At 50.7% G+C, this 22458-nt stretch overlaps 2 protein-coding genes and 1 pseudogene across 4 annotated transcripts; 2 read left to right on the plus strand and 1 right to left on the minus strand.

The window, feature by feature from the left end:
- Positions 1-53: 53 nt before the first annotated feature.
- MRTO4 (MRT4 homolog, ribosome maturation factor) lies at positions 54-6571 on the plus strand. 2 transcript variants are annotated; one of them, XM_079147347.1, is made up of 8 exons: positions 54-215; positions 2108-2166; positions 2925-3028; positions 3432-3513; positions 3803-3870; positions 4107-4258; positions 4594-4670; positions 4783-6571. In XM_079147347.1, exons 1-8 carry the CDS (start codon positions 188-190, stop codon positions 4930-4932), a joined length of 720 nt encoding a protein of 239 aa, XP_079003473.1. In that variant the 5' UTR covers positions 54-187; the 3' UTR covers positions 4933-6571. The 2 variants fall into 2 exon arrangements, with proteins under 2 accessions (XP_079003473.1, XP_079003474.1); XM_079147348.1 differs by having other exon boundaries at positions 135-215; positions 2903-3028.
- Positions 6572-9672: 3101 nt separating this feature from the next.
- On the plus strand, positions 9673-9976 carry LOC306665782 (small ribosomal subunit protein eS27-like; annotated as a pseudogene). The gene has a single exon. The product of its transcript is annotated as a small ribosomal subunit protein eS27-like (transcript).
- A 6720-nt stretch (positions 9977-16696) lies between these two features.
- Positions 16697-17375, minus strand: LOC306665754 (peptidyl-prolyl cis-trans isomerase A-like). The gene has a single exon (XM_079147379.1). The coding sequence runs from the start codon at positions 17319-17321 to the stop codon at positions 16827-16829; it is 495 nt and encodes a 164-aa protein (XP_079003505.1). The 5' UTR covers positions 17322-17375; the 3' UTR covers positions 16697-16826.
- Positions 17376-22458: the final 5083 nt, after the last annotated feature.

Here is a 22458-nt window from a genome sequence, read left to right on the forward strand (position 1 = left end):
CTTGCGACTTGGAGGCCGCTGGGACTTCCGGGAAGTCGCTCTGCCCGCGCGAGAGGCAGGGGAGAGTCGCAGAGCCGATTGGTTCAGGCACACGCGAGGGCAGCCGCCGAGGGCCCTCCCAGAGGCCCCCGCGCCGCCGGGGTCCCATCGGGCCACACCGCCGTCTGCCGCACGTGGCTTCATCGAGATGCCGAAATCCAAGCGCGACAAGAAAGGTGGGCGAAGGGCGCTTCGGGATGTGGTGGGGAGCTGCGAGGGCTGACCGCCCGGCTTCTGGTCGGGGCTTTGGCCGATGGGGACACGAAGTGGGACGCAGGAGCCTCCGCGGGTGGCGGATGCGGGGCGGCGGTCACCGGAGGGAGCTGGAACCCGGGCGGGTCCAGGGATCGGAGACTTCTACGCGGCCTCGAGTGCTCTTGCAGCCCTCCTGGGCCGAGAGGCAGATTCCAAACAGCTAGTTGAGCGCGATGTCGCTTTGGCCCACCGTTCCCCCCTCAGCCCCTTCCCATTTTCCTTCTTTCTCTGGGCTCCTGCCACCCCGGTGTCCTTTCCCTTCTTTCGGCACAGGCTTGTTCCCGCGACGGGCGCTTTGCCTTTTCTGCTTGGCCTGCCTGTGCTCCGGTCTTCGTAGGACTGGTTCCTTGGTTGTCCGTTCACAGGGCACCTCCTAAGAGACCTTCCTGACTACCTCCACTGTGCTGTCTTGCGCCTCACCCTGACCCTGGAGCACATTCACAAAACAGATAGGAGCCTGGCACTTTGTGGGGGGTCGGAAGATAGTATATCAGGTGGTGATGAGTCCCATGGAGTAAAAGTGGGGTTGTGGCTCAGTAGTAAAGCGCTGGCTTAGCATGCGTGAGGCCCTGGCTTCGATCCTCAGCACCACGTAAAAAAATAAAACAAAGGTATTGTGTCCACCTACATCTAATATAAAATGTTAAAAAGGAAAGTGGGGTAAAGAGAAGGCAAAAGTGACATTATTTTGTATAATGTCCTCGGGAAATTGATGAGGTGACAAATCCGCAGAAACCTAAGGAAAGGAAGCACGCGACCTGTGGAGTTATCTGAGAGAAGTGTATTCCAAGTGAAGGAGGCAGGAAGTGCAAAGGGCTTAAAGTGGGAGTGTGGTTGACATATTCTGGGACAGGCGGCCAGTGTGGCAGGAGCGGAGTGGGCAAAACAGAATGGGGGAAGGGCTTCATAGCCTTTGTAAGAAATTGGCTTTCACACCCAGGTGAAATGCGAGGATGTCCTGGAGCTTGAGGGGAGAAATAGCCTGGTTTCACTTGACTTTTAAAGGATCGCTTTAGTTGCTTTCTTGAGAATAGTGTGGGGAAGATGGGGTCAGGGGGCAAGGATGAAAGCAGCAAGGGCAGCAGTAATCCAGAGAGTAATGCCATGTTGGACCAGAGTCACAGCAGTGGATGTGATGGGACAAGGCCAGTTGTCATTTTTTGCCCTCCTTTGCTGCACTTGCTGCCGTCTGGAAATGAATGCCTTTGACAGTGTGTGCCTTGTAAGGAGGACTGAGTACCAGGCAGGATGAACAGAGGGGACCAGGCTGCTTGTTGGAAGCACCCAGGGCTTTGCAGCTGGTGCTCGGTGTTTGTGGGATATTTGATTCTGTGGGGACAGTCCTGGTCAGATATGGCAAAAGTCAAATTCTAGGCAGGGAGCAAATTGAACCCCAGTTGTTTCTACAATAGAGGTACTTGTCCCTTCCCCAAGAGGCATTGCTGCATCTGTTGGTCCAGATTGGAAAACTGAAGTGCACATATGTAATGGGACAGTCCCCGGGTTCAGCATTCTGTTCACCACATAGGCCAACCATTGATGACCTCGGCACTGTGGCCAAGAGCAAAAAGGGACCCACCTCAGCCAGCAGGTTCAGGCTGCCACTGAGAGCACACCAACAGAAGAACAAGCCCCCCTCCCCACACTGTGGTCAATTGTGTAAGTTAGAGGAGACCTGCCTAGGAATCACCAGGCCCGGGGACACTATAGAGAGTAGTCGCTGCACAGAGCCTGGGAATGGCCTTGCATACAAGGAAAAAAAGTCCCCAAGACATCCAGACTCACCACCATTTCTTTTTCTTCTTTGTATTAGTTTCCTTAACCAAAACCACCAAGAAAGGCTTGGAACTGAAACAGAACCTGATAGAAGAGGTAAGAGTTTGTTCCTTTTCTTCTTTAAGTGCTTGTGTTTGATTTATAATGGTAGGGATAAGACTATTTACTAGGGGAGCTTACTAGGGCGTTCTTTGTTTTTTAAAGGAGTAAAAGACTCCTGATTGAGCCCTTTTTCCTTTAGCAGCAGCAGTACCAATAAAAATTCTCATAATGAGGATCTCCAACTTTGATTGAGCTTTTCTGTGTACCCAGCACTATGCAAAGTGTCTCATTTATTTTTCCACACCATCCTCCTAGTGTTCCTGTGATGTAGACACCAAATTATGTTATTGCTGTTTTGTTGTTGGGGTTACTGAAACTTAGCCAGGTTTGTTTCCTGCCCAAAGTCAAAAGACTAGCTCGTTACCAGGGGCAGGTGACTGCACCCACCCATCCGCTACTTCTGACCTGAGCTGAGCAGGTCGAGAGCAGTCGGTCTCCTGCTGGACAGAGATTTCATTCCACAAAAGTTGAATTCTGTGCCAGGTATGTTGGCACACACCTTGGGAGGCTGCGGCAGGAGGATCGTGAGTTCGAAGCCAGCCTCAACAACTGAGCAAGGCACTAAGCAACTCAGTGAGACCATCTCTGGGGATGTGGCTCAGTGGTTAAACCCCTCTGGGTTCAATCCCTGGTAGCAAAAAAAAAAAATTTTTTTTTTAAATAGAGTAGAATAGATTCTCTCCCATCTGAGACCACAGTTGCCCTACCCATGCTGCCCCTTGAACTCCAGAGCCTCATGAATTATCCCACAGCTTCGGAAATGTGTGGACACATACAAGTACCTCTTCATTTTCTCTGTGGCCAACATGAGGAACAGCAAGCTGAAGGACATCAGGAATGCCTGGAAACACAGCCGGTGAGTGGGCAGAGGGAAGAGAACTCCTTGGAGCGGGGAAGGTGCCAGGCTGCTCAAGAACAAGCTGTAAGAGCCGTGCGGCAAGTTGTCATCCTCGGGTGGGTGGCTTGGGGTTGGCCCTCTGTGCCGGCCGTGGTGGAGACTGCTGGTATACCTCTGTCCACATCCACATGGTGCTCAGGGTGGGCCCATGGAAGGATGTTGTCAGTGTTGGTTCCTGTGGGTAGGAAGATAACGAAGGGGACCCTGGACTGGCAACAGCATGGTGGGCTGTGTGGGGAAGTGGGAGCCTCTAGCCAGGCCTCCTGTCGTACTTGGGCCTGGGCTCCTGAGGATTCAAGCTGCACTGAATGTAACTCAGGGCCAGGGCCCTTCCTTCACAGCCCCCTCTTTCTCTTGGTAGGATGTTCTTTGGCAAAAACAAGGTGATGATGGTGGCCTTGGGTCGGAGCCCATCTGATGAGTACAAAGACAACCTGCACCAGGTAAACCCTGACCCCCGGGGAGGGGCTGAGGCTAAGCTGCCTTCTCTCCAGTTTCTCCCACATGCCGCCCCCAGCCATGTGAGCAGACCGTTGGCACAAGGAACCCAACCTATCTTAAAGTGCTGGGTTCTCCCTTCACCTTGACACCTCAGGAGGGTGTGTGTGTGTGTGTGTGCGTGTCCGTCCCTTCCTACTCCAACAAGTAGAAATGTCTTCAAACATTGCCAGATGTCCCCTGGTGGGCAAGACCACCCCCAGTAGATAATCAGGGCTCACTTCTGCTTTGCAGGTCAGCAAGAAGTTGAGGGGTGAAGTTGGTCTCCTTTTTACCAACCGCACAAAGGAGGAGGTGAATGAGTAAGTGCTGGTGAGGAATAGGAGGAGGGAAGATGGGAGCGTCCCAGAGCATCTTGGAGCCGGCTCCTGGAAGCCTCTTAATGAGACCAGGGGGCTGTGACCAGAGGCATCTCCGTTCTCTCCAGCACAGTGACCAGCCTGGCTACAGGGCCACAGCACACTAGCTGGGAGGACTTGACTTTGGCTGGCTGGTGGCCCAGTCTGGACCCTCCCCCACCACTTCTCTTTTCCCTAAGGTGGTTCACAAAATACACAGAAATGGACTTTGCCCGAGCTGGCAACAAAGCAGCTTTCACCGTGAACCTGGATCCAGGGCCCCTGGAGCAGTTCCCTCACTCCATGGAGCCACAGCTGAGGCAGCTGGGCCTGCCCACTGCCCTCAGGAGAGGTACGGACAGTCCCTAGAGATGAGGTCATGCCCAGAGCCCAGGAGCATGCGCATGCAGGCTCTCCCCTTCCTGTCCGGGCAAGGTGTTTCTGTACCAGCCTCCATTTTCTCAGGTGAAAGCGGGTTGACTGCCCACCTCATAGCTGGGGTGAGAGTGGACAGTGAGTGAAACCAGAGTACAGCACTTAGGGACACTGAGGAGGCAGCCACTGTCCCACTGGGTGTTGAGACATGGAGACCATGAACCATCACCACATGCTTCCCAGCTCCTGCTGCAGTGGCAGCAAGTGTCATGCAGGCCTCTGTGCAGGAGTAACTTGGACACCCTCCCACAGGTGTGGTGACCCTGCTGTCTGACTACGAGGTGTGCAAGGAGGGTGACGTGCTGACCCCGGAGCAGGCCCGCGTCCTGGTGAGTCTGGGGCACGAGGGCTCTGGCAGGAGGGATGCCACCTTTCACCTGCTGGAAGTGTTCCCCTGGGCCTGGAGTCACACTCATCTTCTCATCTTGCTTCCCTTTGCAGAAGCTTTTCGGGTATGAGATGGCTGAATTCAAGGTGACCATCAAATACATGTGGGATGCACAGTCCGGAAGGTTCCAGGAGATGGGAGATGACTTGCCAGAAAGTGCACCTGAGTCCTCAGAAGAATCAGAGGACAGCGAAGATGACTGACTCAGGGACTTGTCTGAAGGCCTTCTAGCACATTCTGGGTCTCCATCAAACCACGTGGAATTGTTCCTACCCCCTCTGGAAGGAGCAGTTATTTATTTTTGCTGCTGATGAAGATAGATGTGGGTGATGGGAACTGACTGTCCCATGAAGAATAAAACTTGGTCTGTAGGTGTCACCCTGTAGACAGCAAGAGACTTTTCTTAGGAAAAAGGCCTTGGGTATGTGCCTCTGTTTGGATTCCCAGGATTCCTCTGTTGACCTAGTCGGCCAGTACAACTTTGGCTCCTGAGGGGCTGCAATGGCAGTGCAGCTTTGCAGTTCTGGGGACAGCCAAGAGCAACCCCCAGAGCTGAGCTTTGTCCTCTCCGGCCTGTGCTGTCCTTTGCTTGGAATGGAGATTTGCTGAAGAAAGTTAGGCCCTGCCCTGCATAAACACTTCTTCAACCAGGCTCTACTGGTGGATGCCAAGAAACTGGAGACCTCAGGGTGGAGTGGAGCCTCTGCTGGAGGTGGGAGCGAGCGTGTGGCATCCCACAGCATCCTGGAGGGTTTTCCTAGTGGGAACCGGGATAGGTTTTTGTCCAGATTGTTTCATACGCAGGTATTTAGTGAAAGCACTGAATGAGAGAACATCTGTTTCACGCAACATCTCTTCTTTGGTTTATGTCTACTCTTCGTGGCTTCTGACTCCCTGTGATCTTCTTTGTCTTTAGCTGAGAATAAAGGTGTTCTCTGGGGCCTGCGTGGGTGGGGGTCAGTGGGAAGTGCTTGCCTAGCATGGTTGAGGTCTTGGAATCAATTCCCAGCATCACAAAGGAAAAAATTCTGCCACCTACCTGTTGGAATAGTAGATTAAGACCCTCATTCCAGAGGGATCCTGCCCCATATCCTCAAGGGAGGAAAGCTACAGAGGCCAAGAAAAGCTGAGAAGACCAGCTCTGCTGGGGATCCCCATCCAGTCTGCTAGTCACCCTGTCTGCAGTGCAGCCTCCATAAAAACCATGGAGGGCTTGGTGTGGTGCGCCTCAATCCCAACTCCTCAGGAGGCTAAGGCAGGAGGACAGGTGGATTTGAAACCATCCCGGGCAACTTAATGAGACCCTATGTCAAAAATTGTTGATAAACAACTGGGGGGTATAGTTAAGTGTGGGGTGCTTGTCTGGCATAGGGTCAGTCCCCAGTACCACCAAAAAGCCAGATGCAGTGTCGCACACCTGTACTCCCAGCTCACCAAGGCTGAGGCAGGGTTGCAGGATTGAGGCCAGCCTGGGCAACTTAGCAAGACTGTTTCAAGATAAAAAACATAAAAAGGGCTGGGGAGGTAGCTTAGTGGTAGAGTCCACCAGGGTTCAATCCCTAGTACTTTAAAAAATGTTCAGAGAGCTTCCACAATGTGTGAACAAGGCAGTTCCCCAGAGAGCAGAGGACAGCACACCCAGAGAGGGCTGGAAACTGCACCCTCACCCACCCCAACATCCCTCCCCTGTGCATCTGTTTCTTTTGTAATGTCCTTCATAATAAAACTAAACCATGAGTTCTGTGAGTTGCTAAAGCAAATTAACTGAAGGGGAACCCTGGTTTGTAGCCAGTGGGTCAGAAGCACAGGTAAAGCAATGTGGAGTTTATGTCATCTAAAGCATTGGGGATCCTGTGGGATCTGATACTCTCCCCAAGAAGGTGGTTTGAGAACCAGACTGGATTAGAGGACACCCCACTGGTGTCCACTGCTGCCAAACCGACTGTTCACTGGCTGGTGGGAGGAACCTCCATGTCTGGTGTAAAAGCCATGTTGACAGGTGTGACAGTGGAGGGAGGCCTGGCGATTTTTCTAACACAGCTTCATGCACGGCCTTCTCGTCGGGTGCAGAAGAGTGAGGTCACCTCTAGCCCACCTGTTGAGAGGGCAGGCTAGATTCAGGAGGCTTATGCCCTCAGACCAGCCTGTTGCTCCTCCCTTGTTACCACGCCTCCAGAAGAACAACAGGAAGCAGCCTCTGACAGCAGAGGAAGCAGATGCACCGGGTTCACCTCACGCCTGGGCTCCAGCCAGGCCAAGTGCCAGCTTTATTCAGGAGATGCTGGGGCAGAGCTCAGGTGGCCCTCACACTGGGAAGGCACCTGGGAATATTGCAAGAAAACAGGAAAAAAATGACTCGCGAACTGTGATGAGGAGGGAGAGAAGGCTGAATGGACTGGAGCTAAAACCGGCCAGGTAGCAGAACCAGAGGACAGGCGATGCTCCACACCAGGCCAGGGTCAGGCCTAGTGGAAGTAGTTGGGACACTCGTGAGCAACCAGGTGCCAGGCTTGATCAAAGGCGTCCACGACAGCTGACTCCAGGGGCCCTTCCTCAGTGATGGCCAGGTTCTGCTCCAGCTGCTCCAGGCTGGACATGCCCAGGATGACCGCGTCCCCCTGGGCGCCCTGTGAGGGGAGAAGCCCAGGCCAACATGATTCTGCTGCCCCGGGGCTCCAGTCACATGTCCCTCTGTGCCTCACCCTGCCACGATCTGGGACCTGTTATTTATTTAAGTCTTATATGGTTCCAGCAAGAATTTCTGTTGCTCCAAATAGCCATGGCTGTGTGGGTCAGAGCGTGGGGAGCCTCGGCGGCGGGCAACCTGGGCTGGCTGACCTGGTTTCCAACTGCCTTTACTTCGGAGGGTGGTTGTAGGAATTACAGACTGCATGAGGTACTTCGCTCCAGGTCTGGTACCTACCAGAAGCTGGCTAGAGGGGAGCCAGTACCACAGAATGCCCACACCGGAGGAACCAGTCAGGAACAGGGCAGCAGGGAGAGAGAAAGCCCCCCACCCCACCAGGGTGTAGAGTTGGGTTCTGTCTCCAGGATGGGCAGGCAGGGAGGCAGGATTACTGAGTATGGTGGCCTGTAATCCCAGCACTGGGGAGGCCAAGGCAGGGAGATCCCAGCCTTAGCAACTTAACAAGACCCTATCTAAAAAGGAAAACTAATAAGGGCTGGGGACGAACTGGGGTTGTGGCTCAATGGTGGCGCGCTTGCCTAGCATGTGTGAGGCGCTGGGTTCGATCCTCAGCACCACATAAAAACAGATGAATAAAATAAAGGTCCATCAACAACTTAAAGAAGAATTTTATTTTAAAGGGCTGGGGATATTGCTCTGTGGTAGTGAACCCTGGGTTCAATCCCCAGTACCATGAAGAAACCACAAAACTATAAAAAATGCAGATTTCAGAGTCAAATTCATACTTATTCCCTACCACATGTAGCTGTGGGAACTTAGCCAAATGAAGTAGCATCTCTGAGCCAATACTGTAAGCTGGCACTTAAGTAACTTCTCTAAGAGCAATAGGATTGCCACAGAGGCCACAGAGGCATTTCAGAGGAAGAAAAAGAGTAATTGCAGAAATAGCCAAATAATTGTGTAGCCCCTCCCCTCTTCCTTACCTCAACCCCCCACACCCACACCAATACAAAGCAGAAGCTGTGCCCCAGGGACAGCTGGTTACCTGCAGCTGCGAGTGGTGGTACATCCACCGCAGGGCGGCCGAGGTCATGCTGGGGGCCCTGGTGCCATAGGTGGCCTGCAGGGCCTTCTCCACCAGGGCAACGGCCTTGAAGAGGTCCTTCTTCCAGAAGCTGAGCAGGTAGGGAGGGAGGCTCAGGTGTCAGTACCTTGGGATCATTCCAGGGTGACCCAGTCCCTGACACGCTGAGAGACCAGCATCCTCAAGTGGAGGTGTCAAACTCTAACCTTCAGAATGCATGCAGATTTCTGGGTTCCTGATTTTCAGTCCATAGTGAGGGGAGGAGATGCAGTGGGCAAGAATCCTAGCATTTAACCTGGCGGTAGGTGTTAATAGCTCAGCTCCCCAAATCAGAGAATCAAGTGCTTACAGCACCCACCTGTGCACCCTGGGTCACAGGAAGGACCCATGACGGGTCCTGGGCCCAGCTCCAGCTTCTGTGGCCTTGGCTAATCTGCTCAGTGAGGAAAGGAAACATTCCCTGCCAGCCCCATACAGTGACTACAAGAGGTGACAAATTGATCATGCCTTGGTGACTGTAGAGGGTGCACCAGAGAAGACCATCAGGCCCTGATTCTCCAGAGCTGAGGCCTGGTCCCCGGCAGCATACAAAAGGCAACTTTTGAGAAGCGTAGATCAGGGCTGTGGTTCCTAAACCCAGCCAGCAGGACCAGAAACCCAGAGCAGGGGGAGGAGGTGCAGATAAGCATTTAAATCAGCGAAGGACTCAAAGTGAGCACAAATATGCTCGGCCACTGTGTCCTTCGCCATTTCAACAAAACTAGCATTGGTGCCCTCCTGCACAGAGCTTGACTTGCTGGGCCTTCCCGCCTTCCCTGCCGGTGTGGGAGAAAAGCAAACAGCTAGCATTTACTTTGTTCTCTGAGTTCACACTTTGTTGCCATGCTTTAATTCATTAACTTGAGATGTCCTCTTGGACTGCTAGAGAACTATTTCTTGATTTACAGAAGTCAAGCCCCCAAGGTTCATTTCTGTGCAGTCTGGTCTGTTTTCATGGTTTGGTGGTGAGTGGGATGAAGGGCAGTGGGGCCGGGCTGTGGCTCAGAGAGTGTGCCCGGCACGTGAGAGGCACTGGGTTCGACCCTCAGCACCACATAAAACAAATAAATAAAATTAAGGTCCATCAACAATTTAAAAATATAAAGAAAGTTTAAATTTAAATTTAAATTAAAAAAAAAAAGCAGGGCAGGCTTTCCGGCGGTGACGCTCCTCAAGAGAACATGCCTCTCGCAAAAGATCTCCTTCATCCCTCTCTAGAAGAGGAGAAAAGGAAACAAGAAGCAGAGCCCCAATTCCTATTTCATGGATGTGAAATGCCCAGGAGGTTATAAAATCACGACAGTTTTTAGCCATGCACAAACAGTAGTTTTGTGTGTTGGCTGTTCAGCTGTCCTCTGCCAGCCTGCGGGAGGAAAAGCAAGACTTGCAGAAGGCTGTTCCTTCAGGAGGAAGCAGCACTAAAAGCAGCCTGAATCAAGATGAGTGGGAAAACGTCCCAATAAACACATCTTGGATTGGGCTGGAGAGATAGCTCAGTCGGTAGAGTGCTTGCCTTGCAAGCACAAAGTCCTGGGTTCGATCCCCAGCACCACCAAAAAAAAAAAAACAAAAAAACAAAAAAACACACATCTTGGATTGAAAAAGAAAGGGCATAGGCGGTCAGGGCAAGATGGCGAGTGAGGAGGTCAACAAAGGAGCAAGGAGAGGTTCTTGTGATGAGGGCGACTTCCTGCTTGACGGAAGTGCTGGTGGACACAAGCTGGGGACCCAATCAGACACTTTCATATCAAACTCCTAAGCAGAGGAATCCAAAAGAAAAACTAAAACAGGCAGCAGCAATCAATAATAGTGAGGAGCTGGTGGACGGGGAGGAGACAGGAAGGAGGAAATTCCAGAGACCATAAAGAGAACAAGACAAAACTCCCCACAGGCCTCCCTGCTCTCTGGAGAAGTCTATCTCTGTCACTTTTACAATAAACCTACTTCTTTGCTTGCTTTAAATGTCCTGTTCTTCAATTCTTCGCTGAACGGAGACAAGGACCTCAGAAACTCTAGATGGTGACAGTGGTACAGGCCCGTAGTATAATCCCAGTGAGTCAGAAGGCTGAGGCAAGAGGATTGAGACCAGCCTCAGCAATTTAACCAGACTCTCAGCAACTTAGTGAGGCCTTGTGGGGTGGAGCTCAGTGGTAGAGCACGCTGGCTTTGATCCCCTGGGATTCATAAATTCATAAATGAATGAAATATTTTTCAAAAAGGAAAGGAAGGGAAAAAGTGGCTGACCCCAACAGCTGTCCAACCAACTGACTTGAGGCGCTGATGACAGTGTTGCTGCCAAGAGTTACAAGACTTGCCCTCACTGTGCCCCAGGTGACAGGGCCAGCGCCAAGTCCCAAGTTCCCCCAAGTCCATCCACGGTCGTTCCCTGCCATGGACACTGGAGGAGCTATTCCACACAATGGTGCAGACTGGAAGAAAGCCAGGGGATCCGCATCCCAGCCCCACATCCCAGCCCCGCATCCCTCTGCAGAAAGCCCACGTGGAGATGGTGCTCAGTGAAGCCCCTGGGAGTCCAGAGACCTAGGTCTGAGCAGCAAGGCAAGGGGCTGCCCAGGAATGCAGGTTCAGGGATTCCCTGCCTCAAACTAAGGGAACCCAGCACCCCACCCCCGTTCTGACAGCCCCACCCAGCTCACCGATTCCGGTAGGTCTCAGCCCACTGAGTCCCAAAGAAGCGGCCCAGGGGCTGTTTCCCATCCTTGTCCTCATACTTGTACTTGCCGGTCAGCAGGCCCCCTGCAGGAAGCACGCATCACACACAGCCACGCCCTCCCAGAGCTGACACCCCTCCCGGATCTGGACTGGGGAGCAGGAGGGACCCAGCGTCTGTCACAGCCCCCTCTACTTCCCAGGGCCTGGGCTGGGCATCCACCTGGGCAGGAATAGGCAGAGACAGGGCCAGGAATGCCCACCCTCCCCACAGGGCCCTGTCCCCAAGCCCATACCAGCCAAAGGGTTGTAGGCATAGAATCTCAATCCAAAGTGCCTGAGGCAGGGGAAGAGCTCAGTCTCCACCTGCCGGGTGGTGGCGTTGTACATGCCCTGCAGGGAGAGGGGCCAGCGGGAGAGGGTGGGTGTGTCAAGGGAAGGAGCCCGGATGTAACCCTCAAAACCCACAGCTCAGGCTTAATGATCCTGGGACCCTGCCAGTCAGGGCTGTACTGAGAAGCAGGAGTGGAGGGGGCTTGTTCCCAGGGAAATTAGTTCTGCCGATGTCTATGGACAAATCATCATCTGGATGCTGGACTCAGAACCACAAGCTAAAAGGACAAAGTCCCCACCCTCCAGGACTTTAGAGTAAGGTCTGGAGTGTAAACAGATGTAACCGAGTAAGGAGGCCTCTTACTACACTAGTAAGTTCCGTGACAATTACTGGGCAAACAGTGGTGTACAAACACTTGGTGACTGAGGAGGAGGAGGAAAGCTGAGCCTGAGACAATAGGCTCCTGGGGACCATGAGGAAGGGCTCCCAGAGGAAGAGCCACCTGAGACCCAAGTACCTCTCCCAGGGAGCGGGGCGTGGAAGGGAGAGAGCCAGGTGCACCCGGAAGCAGGAAGCAAGCATGTGTCCAGTGGCCAGGCTGGGGAGCTTGGCCTGAGGGCACCTGGAGTCACCCACGGCTTTGAGAGGGGTGTGGCTGATAGGTAGAGGGCACAGGGGCCAGTCCAAGGGCTGAGGAAAGGCTGGGAGCAGCAGACCGGCACCCCAGGAGGCCTTACCTGGTACACGGTTGGCAGGATCCAGCCGTTGCTCCTGCACAGGGTACAGATCTCAGCCACCTCCCAGGCGGCATAGTTGGAGAGGCCCAGCTCCAGGAACTTGCCCTGTGGGGTGAGAACACAGTCAGAGGGCACGGGATGGAGGCCGGCAAGGGGGCACCAGATGGTGGGGCGTGGCCCCAGCTCTGTTCTGGACGCACCGGATGCCCCATTCCTCTGGTAGCACCAAGAGGAGAGGGGCAGAGGTCACCTCTCAGAGTTCTAGAGCCACCCTCACCTCCTGGTGCAGCTGGTGGCAGGCACGCAGTGTCTCTTCCACGGGGGTGCCGTGGTCCGGCATGTGCAGATAGAAGAGGTCCACTCGGGGACACTGCAGCCGCTTCAGTGATGTCTCCAGCTGGGACCGGAGACCGTCAGGCTTCAGTGTCATCTCACCCCATGAAATGGCTTTGGTGGCAATTTTCGCTTTTTGGGGAAAAGAAATGGAAGCTCAAGCCAGATCACCAAACATCAGTGTAATGATTAAGAGACAGATCTGGCTTCATTTCCCAACTTTGCCACTATTAGCTTTGTGGCCTTGACTAAGTTGCTTAACCTCTCTGAGTCTCAATCCTCTCTCAATTGTAAAATGGGAGCAAAAAAGATGGTGTCTTGTGAGGACATCCTGACCACTGATCAGACTTGGTTGAAAGGGTCTGAGCTGCTGATGGCCTCACTATGGTGATCATATAGAGGGCACAGGGGCTGGCCCAGGAAGGGGCTCCCTGCCCCAAGGACTCAGTCTGAGGGGCCACTCAGGAGTTAGGAAGACAGGAACACACACAGTGCTAGAGCAGAGCAGAGGCGTGCAGCGCCTGGGCACTCGGGAAGGCTCTCCTCAGAACCCCAACCTGAATATCCAAGGGTTAGTCAGAGCCACCAGTTCAGGAAACGTGGGAGGTTCACTCCAGAGCGCGGGACACAGCAAGAGCCCAGCACATGTGGGAGCCCTGCTTGCTGGTCTGGTCTCGGAGCACCCGTCTCGGGTCGCAGACATGCAGCAACAGAAGGGGCCACAGACCAGACGCCATCCAGTGCTGACAGCATCCAGTAGAATCTGGACGTTAGGGGGCTGAGGGTGCTCTGAGCGCCTTTGAGTGGGGAGCTGCACAGTCAATGTTGTAGTTCTGAAAGATGGAGCTGAATGCAGTGTGCAGGAAACACGGGTGTGGAAACGGGGCGGAGTGAGAAGGCACCACGGGAACTCAGGAAAGAGACACCGGGAGGCTTCAGCCTGGGTCCCGGGAACCCAGGCCCGCTGCGGGCCATCCCAGTGGGTTCACACTGTTCTCCCTGCCGCTGCATGAGGCCGAGTTAGCTGGACAGATGGGTGAGAGGAGAGTCCTCTTTGAACTTGCCATGTTTGGGAAGTCACAGGGGCAGAACAGAGGGCAATCTCCGGTGTCCTTGGGACCTGGTGAGAACAAGCTCGAGGAAGCTCGCATCTGGGACTTTTCCACCCCAACCCTCCCTCTCTGCCCCCTTCTTCTTGTGAACTTAACTTTAGATCTGAGGTCTGTGGACTTGGGCCCAGCCAGCCCTGGCCTCTGGGATGAAAGGGAAGGAGGTGTTGTGAAAGAAAAGGAAAACAAATCAGAAGAGATCAGAGTTCTCACTGAGATGCAGCCAGGGGCTTCAGAAAGAGGCGGCACTGAAGTAGACACATGTCCTTTTGTTCCAGATCTACCGAGTTGTGAGGCCAAGAGCAAGACTCCACCCGAGGGGGACAGGAAAGAGCCAGAGTGGAAGGACGCAAAGGGCAATATTAAAAAGAGAGCAACCACAATATTTTACCTTGTTATATGGTGTGCATATACAAATATGGAACAAATTCAACCATTATGTATGATTATAATGTACCAATGTAAAAAATGGCGGGGTGGCACACACCTATAGTCCCAGCACTTGGGAAACCCAAGCAGGAGGATCACGTGAGCCCAGGAGTTTGAGATCTGTTTGGGTATCATTTGGGTAAAACAGGAAGACTTCATCTCAAAACAAACACCAAGAAAAAGAAAGCAACAGCCAACATTTCTAAGCCTCACTGTGTGCCTGCACGCACTTAAAATGGCATCAGACCTGCCCCCATACACACGTCTTTCCCTGAAATGTCATAGCTTCCTCCTCCACCCCTCAGCACCACTAGATCTCATTGCCCACCGCCTGGAAGCCCCTTCCCCTCTTACTCCTTCCCTAGCAAACTTCTTCCCTTTCTCTAAGGTCACCATTCCCTGAAGGGCCTTTCTTTGATGGCTCTCTCCTGGGAAGTGCTCCCTCTAGGTTCCCCAGCCACCTCTAAACCCGAGCTTCCAGAGTGAGCCAGTGTGGATTTCTCTCTTACAGATTCAAGAGATTAGTTGCACCAGTCCCTTAGGGAGCTACTATGGCTCCCAGGGCTGCCACCTGCTGAGGCAGGAGACACTGGCAACCCAACAGTCACCTGCAGCTAGCTACTAGGAGCTAGGTGGAGGACCTGGAGAAAGACTGACCTGAGCAAAGAAGGAAGTAGATTTGCCAGGTCCAAAGCGGAATCTGGGGTAGTGTTCCAGAACGCCAGGGATAAGCACAGGATTTTTTTTTTCCCCTTAGTACTAAGGATTGTACCCAGGGGCACGCTGTCACTCAGTTATAAGTCCTTTTTAATTTTTGAGACAGGTTCCTGCTGAATTGCTGAGGCTGGCCTTGAACTGCCATCTTCCTTCCTCTGCTGCCCGAGTAGTTGGGATAGCTGGGATTACAGGCGTACCCCCACCCGCAGCGGGCAAGGACAGGATTCTTGGAAAGCAGACTCCTCAGGGAATATGGGCGGGACGAGAGAGAAGGGGCTGCATAGTGCCGGATTCCAAAGTTCTCCCGGACTCCAGAAAAAAACTAGTCCAGTGGCTCCAGGCTAGACCAAGGCTGGGGGCATCGCTCTGGGAGGGATCCTGGGCCACCTTCCCAGAAGGGAAAGAGGAAGAAAGGAAAAAGGGAAAAGCACCGTTCAGCTGTTAGAGGCTAGATATACGCGTATTAAGGAGCCCGGGGTTCACGGAGCTGTGGGGAGGGCAGGGGAGGTCGGTGCCTGCAGGAGGAAACTGCTGGGGAGGGATCAACTCTGCACGGTGCAGGGCGAGGTCGGACGGCAGTTACCTCTGCAGTCGCTGCCGCCCAGCCCGAGCCCCAAGCCGCCTAGGACGCTCTCGGACTGGCCGTCAGCGTACACGAAGGCAGTGTCTATCTCCCTGTGCCCGCGCCCCAGGAAGGCTCGCACAGTCTCCGCGCTGGTGGGCACGTCCATGCGGCGCCCCATCTCCATGGCGCCTAGCACCGTGGCGGGCCGGGCCTGTGACATGACTGCGATAGCGGATGGAAAACCAGAGTGAAGGCGGCGGCCCGCGGCAGGCAACTACACTAGCTGCTCCGCGCGCCCCATGCCGCTTTAAGGAACCAGCAGGGTCACGCCCACTAGGGGCGGGGCCGGCGCGCGAGGGGCGGGTGCGCAGCTGCTGAGCTGGTGGAGCTGGGACCGTTTTCATGCTGCATGGGGGTGAACCACTGAGCCACATCCCCAGCCCTTTTTACTTTTTTATTTTGAGACAGGGTCTCCCTAAGTTGCTCAGGCAGGACCTCAACTTGTGATCCTCCTGCCTCAACCTCCTAAGCGGCTGGGATTACAGTCGTGCGCCACCACACCTAGCAAGATATTCTTGATTCTTTGTATGACCAGTGATTTTTTTTTTTTTTTTATTGAAACCTGGACATTTTGGCTATTAAGAGATTGTGTGTGTATATGAGGTTACTGAGGATTGACTCCAGGATGCTCTACCACAGAGCTACACCCCCAGCCCTTTTTATTTTATTCTGAACTGGTTTCACTAAACTGCTGAGGCAAGTCTCAAACTCAGTCCTTCTTCCTTGGCCTCCCTGGCAGTTGGAAATACAGGCTTGGGCCACTGTGCCCAGCTTGCTATGAGACTCTAGATTTCTTTTTAAACTTTCTGTTTGCTTTACAAGAGTCCTAAAATGTCTTTTGGAAGATGCCAAAATAGTCCCACATGAGATTATTTGAAGACCTGGATGTGGTGGTGTTGTGCACCTAGGGTCCCAGCTATGCAGAAGACTGAAGCAAAAGGATTGCTTGAGCACAAGAGTTTTAGATTAGATTATCCTGAGCAGCACCACAAAATCCCATCTCAAAAAAAAGATTACTTGAGAAATATTGCTTGGATTTTGTACTCATTCAAGGTCTCTCATTTTGGGGGGAGTACCGGGGATTGAACCCAGGGGCACTCAACCACTGAGCCACATCCCCAACCCTTTTCTTTTATATATATATATATATATATATATATATATATATATTATTTAGTTTTTATTCACAATCCATAAACTTAACTCTGCAATCCAGCTAGACTTGGGAGGGAAATAAGGAAAGTTATGGAACCCAAAGAACTGCAGCGAGAGCACAAAGATTATAGGATATTGCAAGCAGATGGGGTGGAGGGGTGCTCTCCTGAGCTACAGGGGAAGGGTTTGGTGGTTAAGATAAACACAAGTCAAATGTGTTAGAGTTGTCCACAGTCGGTAATGGTGATCTTCTTGCTGGTCTTGCCATTCCTGGACCCAAAGCACTCCATGGCTTCCACGATGTTCATGCCCTCTTTCCCCTTCCCAAAGACCACATGCTTGCCACCCCACCACTCAGTCTTGGCAGTGCAGATGAAAAACTGAGAACCGTTTGTGTTTGGCCCAGCATTTGCCATAGACAAGATGCCGGGGCCTGTATGCTTCAGGATGAAGTTCTCATCATCAAACTTCTCCCCATAGATGGACTTGCCGCCAGTGCCATTATGGCGTGTGAAGTCACCACCCTGGCACATAAATCCTGGAATAATTCTGTGAAAGCAGGAACCCTTATAACCAAATCCTTTCTCTCCAGTACTCAGAGCACGAAAATTTTCTGCTGTCTTTGGAACTTTGTCTGCAAACAGCTCGAAGGAGACGCGGCCCAAGGGCTCGCTGTCGACGGCGATGTGGAAGAACACGGTAGGGTTGACCATGGCTGACAGAGAAGGACCACAGGCGACAGCGGCGTCTTGAAAGCCCTTTTTTTATATTTTATTTACAGACAAGGTCTCCCTGAGTTGTTTAGGTCCTTGCTAAGTTGCTGAGGCCGATTTTGAACTTGAGAATCCAGGGGCACTTTACCACTAAGCTACATCCTTTTTGGGGGAGGGGGTGGAGGGGATCTTGCTAAATTTCCCAAGCTGGCCTCAAAGTTGTGAGGCCTCAGCCTCCTGAGTCACTGGGATTACAGGCCAACGCCATGGTGCCCATGTTTAGTTCCATTTTTGTAATTAAATGCTTGGACATCGGTCCTCTACAGATATTTTTGTACTAGTGTTTGTCTAACCTGTTAAGGAAATAAACCAGAAGAATATTGAAAATCCTATGAAAGAACAAGAACGTGTATTGCATATCTTGCCAAGTGAAACATTGGGAGTGTTTTCCACCTTTTGCCTGATTAGATAATGAAAAGATATTTGAAGTCCAAGGTCACATGCCAACTGCCAGTAATGGCAGTAATTTGGTCACTAATGTTCAGTGCTGATGGAGAAAAATTGGCACCTTTTACTCAAGCTTTGGTAGTGCAGAGTGATTTGCCAACCAATTCATCTACAGACAGTGCTATTAAGCTGAGAAATAGCATTGTGTTAGTCCTTGAATGGAGAGAGTATTTCCCCCCCTCTGCTGCGTGTGGTTCTGGTAATTCCTAGACTCATGCAGGCTTCGGGCATGTGTGGTTGCTCCTAAATGTGCTCCACTGAATGCATGCAAGCAACCCTGTGGGGATCATGAGCACTTCTAACCAGCAGGTCTGAGCACTCGCACCTCACTCAAAAAGTTCTAAACAGACATCTTGACTATGCCATCCAGTAAGGGCAGGGCCACTGTACCCCACACAAAACACTCACATGCTCTCCTGTTATTTTATATAGGTCTTAGGTATTCTTTATCCATGTTATTTAACTCTTAGAAACATCACTTAGAAGACAATCTCTGGGGAGAACCTCACCAACAACAACCAAAGTTGCACGCACTCTCTCTCTCTCTCTCTCTCTCTCTCTCATTTTTTGCATTTCCTCCCTCAAGGGAGAGTGTATATCTATCTGCACTGAAGAAAAACTATTCTAACAGGATTAGACAAAGGCAGAGTCAAAAGTCATTTTCAAAGGGCCAGATCCCTCATTCATTGAATATTAAGCACTGGATTTCCATTTTTCAAGAAAGTTGATAATACATACATGGCTCATTCACAATGTCAGTATTTGTCTTCTGTCATGAAGAACAACGATGTCACTGGCTACATGAAACGCAGAAGAGAGATAGGCACAGGGGCACATGCCTTTAATCCCAAACAGCTGGCAAGTTAAGGCAGGTGGATCCCAAGTTCAAGGCTAGCCTTAGCAGCTTACCAAGACCCTGCCTCAAAATAATAATTAAGGGGTTGGGGATTTAGCTTCATGGCAGAGTGCTTGCCTAGCACCCGCAAGGCTCTGAGTTCAGTCCTTGTCCTGAAAAAAATAAAAATAAATAATAAATAAATAAATAAAAATAAATTAGAAGGGCAACATGGTCTGTACAACCTCCAGTACAAACCAGGGCCTGGTGCATGGTAGGCAGGTACTCTACCACTGAGCTACACTCCCAGCCATGTAATTGATTTTTGAAGATTACATCTGAAGAAAGTGATTTAGCTTGTACAATGAAGAAGGTTCATTTTCTTTTTTCCTTTTTCTTCTTTTTTCTGCTACTGAGATTGGACCCAGGATTTCTTGATCACTGAGCTAAACCCCCACTTCTTTTTATCTTTTTTTGAGACAGGGTCTTTCTAAATTGCCCAAGCTGGCCTTGAACTTGCCATCCTTCTGCCTCAGACTCTCAGGCTGCTGGGTTAAAGAATAGCTTTTTTTTTTTTTTTTTATAATTATAGATAGACAGCATGCCTTTATTTTGTTTATTTTTATGTGGCTAAGGATCGAACTGAGTGCCCCACACATGCTAGGCAAATGCTCTGCCACTGAACCAAAGCCCCAGCCCCTAAAGTATAGCCTTTGAAACTCATTTTTTCAAAGATGAGGCATTGACTGTGAATGCCATATTAAATGTAGTTACAACGTTCAACATTGAAGATAGAAATTCGGTTTTGCAGTGGACAAACACAAATTCTGCTGGGACCCAGTGTCAAGATGAAAATAGCCTCATTAAAAATCTACAGAGCAGAAGTGTACATGCTCATAAGCACTTATGGTGCCTGACACTCTTACCTTCCAGTGGCTTCTGGAACGTATTCAGAATGCAAATTTGAGACACTGGAGACGTGAACCCTCACCAATCATTAGCAACAAGTAGGCCAGAAATGAATGCCAACAGGTAAGGTCAGCCCAGAGGCTCTCTCTGCAGTCTTTAGGGTCAGTAGCTTCCCTTCTTGTTGATTCCTGCTATGATTCAATGTGAACTGTCCCCTTGGAAAGTCACGTTGAAATTGGATTGCCATTGTGGTGGTGCTGGAAGGTGGGACCTTCAGAATTTAGGGTCACTAATGCTGACCTCACAGAACTGGGTCACTGCTCTTGGGAATTAGTGAATTCTCCCGCTGGCAGGCCTGGAGAGTGGTGGTACAGAGGGAGGCTGTCCCCTGTGTATTGCCCCTTCCCACACATGCCCGCTCACCCTTACTTTCCCCAGCGAGTTGAAGCACCAGGAGGCCCTCACCAGGATCTGGGCAGATGCTGGTGCCATATCCTTGAACTTCTCAGTCTCCAGAACTGTGGACCAAAAGGAAAACCTCTTTCCTGGCGCAAAGGCGCATGCCTGTAATCCCAGTGACTGCGGAGGCCAAGAGGGGAGGATTGCATTTTCAAGGTTAGTTTAGCATTTGGCAAAGCCCTGAAAACTTAGTGAGACCCTGTCTCAATATAAAAATAAAAAGGGCTGAGAGTGGCTTAGTGGTAAAGTGTCCCTGGGTTCAATTCCTGCTTCCAAAAAACAAAACAAAGACCGCTTTACAAATCTCTGAGTCTCAAGTGCTCTATTACAGTTACAGAAAACGACCTAGGACAATTCCCATGTGAAAACCTCTGCTGCTCCATTCTCCAGCCTTTCATATTCTTATGCCCAGTTTTCCTTATTTTGATTAAAAATGGTCAGCACATTGCAGATCCAACACTGTTCCTTTGCCCTTTTATTTATTTATTTTGCAACCCTAGGGATTGAACCCAGCTTTGTACACACTGGCTAAGTGCTCTACCACTGAGCCACATCCCCAGCCTTTTTTATTTTTGATGTAGAGACAGGGCCTTGCTAAGTTGCTGAGGTTGACTTTGATCTTGCAGTCCTCCTGAGCTGCTGGGATTACAGGCATGTGCCTCCGCGCCCAGCTCCATGTTTAATTTTTTGAGCAACTGACTTTTCCAAATAGCTGCTTCCTTTACCTTGCCACCAGCTTTGTGCAAAGTTTCCACTGTCTCCAACCTTGACCAACAATTGTTATTCTCTCCTTCCTTCTTTCCAACTCTAGGCATCCTAGAAAGTGTGAAGTGTTTGATTTGCTTTTCCTTGATGATAATGTTGGGTAGTTTTTCATGTGCTCATTGGCCATTTGCGTATCTCTTTTGGAGAATGGTTCATTTGGATTCTTTGCCCATTGTTTAATTGGGTTGTCTTTTATTAAGTTGTAAGAGTCCTTTATATATCCTGGCTACAAGTTCCTTAGAAGATGTTTTAAAAATACTTTCCTCCATCCTGTGGATTGTCTTTTTATCTTCTCAATGGTGTCTCTCGAAGCTCAAAACTTTTTCATATTGATGGTGTCCAAATTATCTGTTTTTCTTGTTGTATGTGATTTTGGTGTAACATCTAACCAGGGTCATGAAGATTTACTCCTATATTCTCTTCCTAGGGTTTTATAGCTTTAGGGCTTACATTTAGGTGTTTTATCCACTTTGAGTTAAATCTTTGTATGTGGTGTGAGGAAGGGATCCAACCTCATTCTTCTGCATGAGGACATCTAGTTGTCCCAGCACTGTTTGTTGAAGGTGATTCTTTTTCCCATTGAATTGACTTGGGCCTCTTTAAAACTAATTGTTACCTAAGGTACATGTAAGGGTTTATTTCTGACCTTCTGATTCTATGGTCTTGATCTATGTGTATCCTTATGCTTATTCCACATTGTCTTTATTTTTATTTATTTAAAAAAAATTTTTTTAGTTGTTGATGGACCTTTATTTTTATTTATTTATATGCATTGCTGAGAATCGAACCCAGTGCCTCACACATGCTAGGCAAGTGCTCTACTGCTGAGCCATGACCCTAGACCCACATTGTCTTTAATACTGTAGTTTGTAGTAACCTTTTCAGGAAATGTTTAATCCTCCAACTTTGTTCTTTTTCTCAAGACTGAATTTCCATGAATTTTAGGATCAGTTTACCAATTTGTTTACCAAAAAAAAAAAAAAAATGCCAGCTGCAATTCTCATAGGGAGTACATTGACCCTTTAGATCAATTGGGAAAGAATATATTAACTCAGCTGGGGGCTGCTTGTTGTGCAATGACAGTGGATACAACGGCTCACTGGGGAGATGAAGATAAAGGAGAGTGACTTCTTCCTGTAAACAGACTGAGCTGGTTGCAGTGGCACGCACCTGTAATCCCAGCAACTCGGGAGGCTGAGTTAGGAGGATCTCAAGTCCCAGGCCAGCCTCCACAACTTACGTGAGACCATGTATCAAAATACATTTTAAAAAGCCAGGTGTGGTGGTGCACACCTGTAATCCCAGCAGGTTGGGAGGCTGAGGCAGGAGGATCCCAAATTCAAAGGCGACCTCAGCAACAGTGAGGCGCCAAGCAACTCAGTGAGACCCTGTCTCCAAAAAAGGTTGGGAATGTGGCTCAGTGGTCGAGCACCCCTGGGATCAATTCTCAGCACTGCAAAATGCTGCTGCTGCTGCTGCTGCTACTGCTGTCTGCAGGGCGTCTCTCTCCAGACAGGAAATGGGATTTCCAGGTTGAGTCCCTCTCACCATTCCCAGAGGGGACTCTTAATGCCAGCTGCTGCTGCTGCCCCTCCTTTTGCCCCACCCAGTGATTTGCCATGATGGAAAGGGACACAGAGCAACCCCCAGACCTGGGATTTT

Source organism: Sciurus vulgaris, assembly GCF_902686455.1.
Source record: "Sciurus vulgaris genome assembly, chromosome: 1".
Classification (NCBI taxonomy): domain Eukaryota; kingdom Metazoa; phylum Chordata; class Mammalia; order Rodentia; family Sciuridae; genus Sciurus; species Sciurus vulgaris.

Excerpts from the sequence above, each read along its gene's own strand:
- LOC306665754 (XM_079147379.1), bottom strand. The coding sequence starts at position 17,321 with ATGGTCAACCCTACCGTGTTCTTCCACATCGCCGTCGACAGCGAGCCC.
- MRTO4 (XM_079147347.1), top strand. The coding sequence starts at position 188 with ATGCCGAAATCCAAGCGCGACAAGAAAG. Across the intron at positions 3,029-3,431 it reads AATGCCTGGAAACACAGCCG|GATGTTCTTTGGCAAAAACA; the intron begins GTGAGTGGGCAG and ends TTCTCTTGGTAG. Across the intron at positions 3,871-4,106 it reads ACAAAGGAGGAGGTGAATGA|GTGGTTCACAAAATACACAG; the intron begins GTAAGTGCTGGT and ends CTTTTCCCTAAG.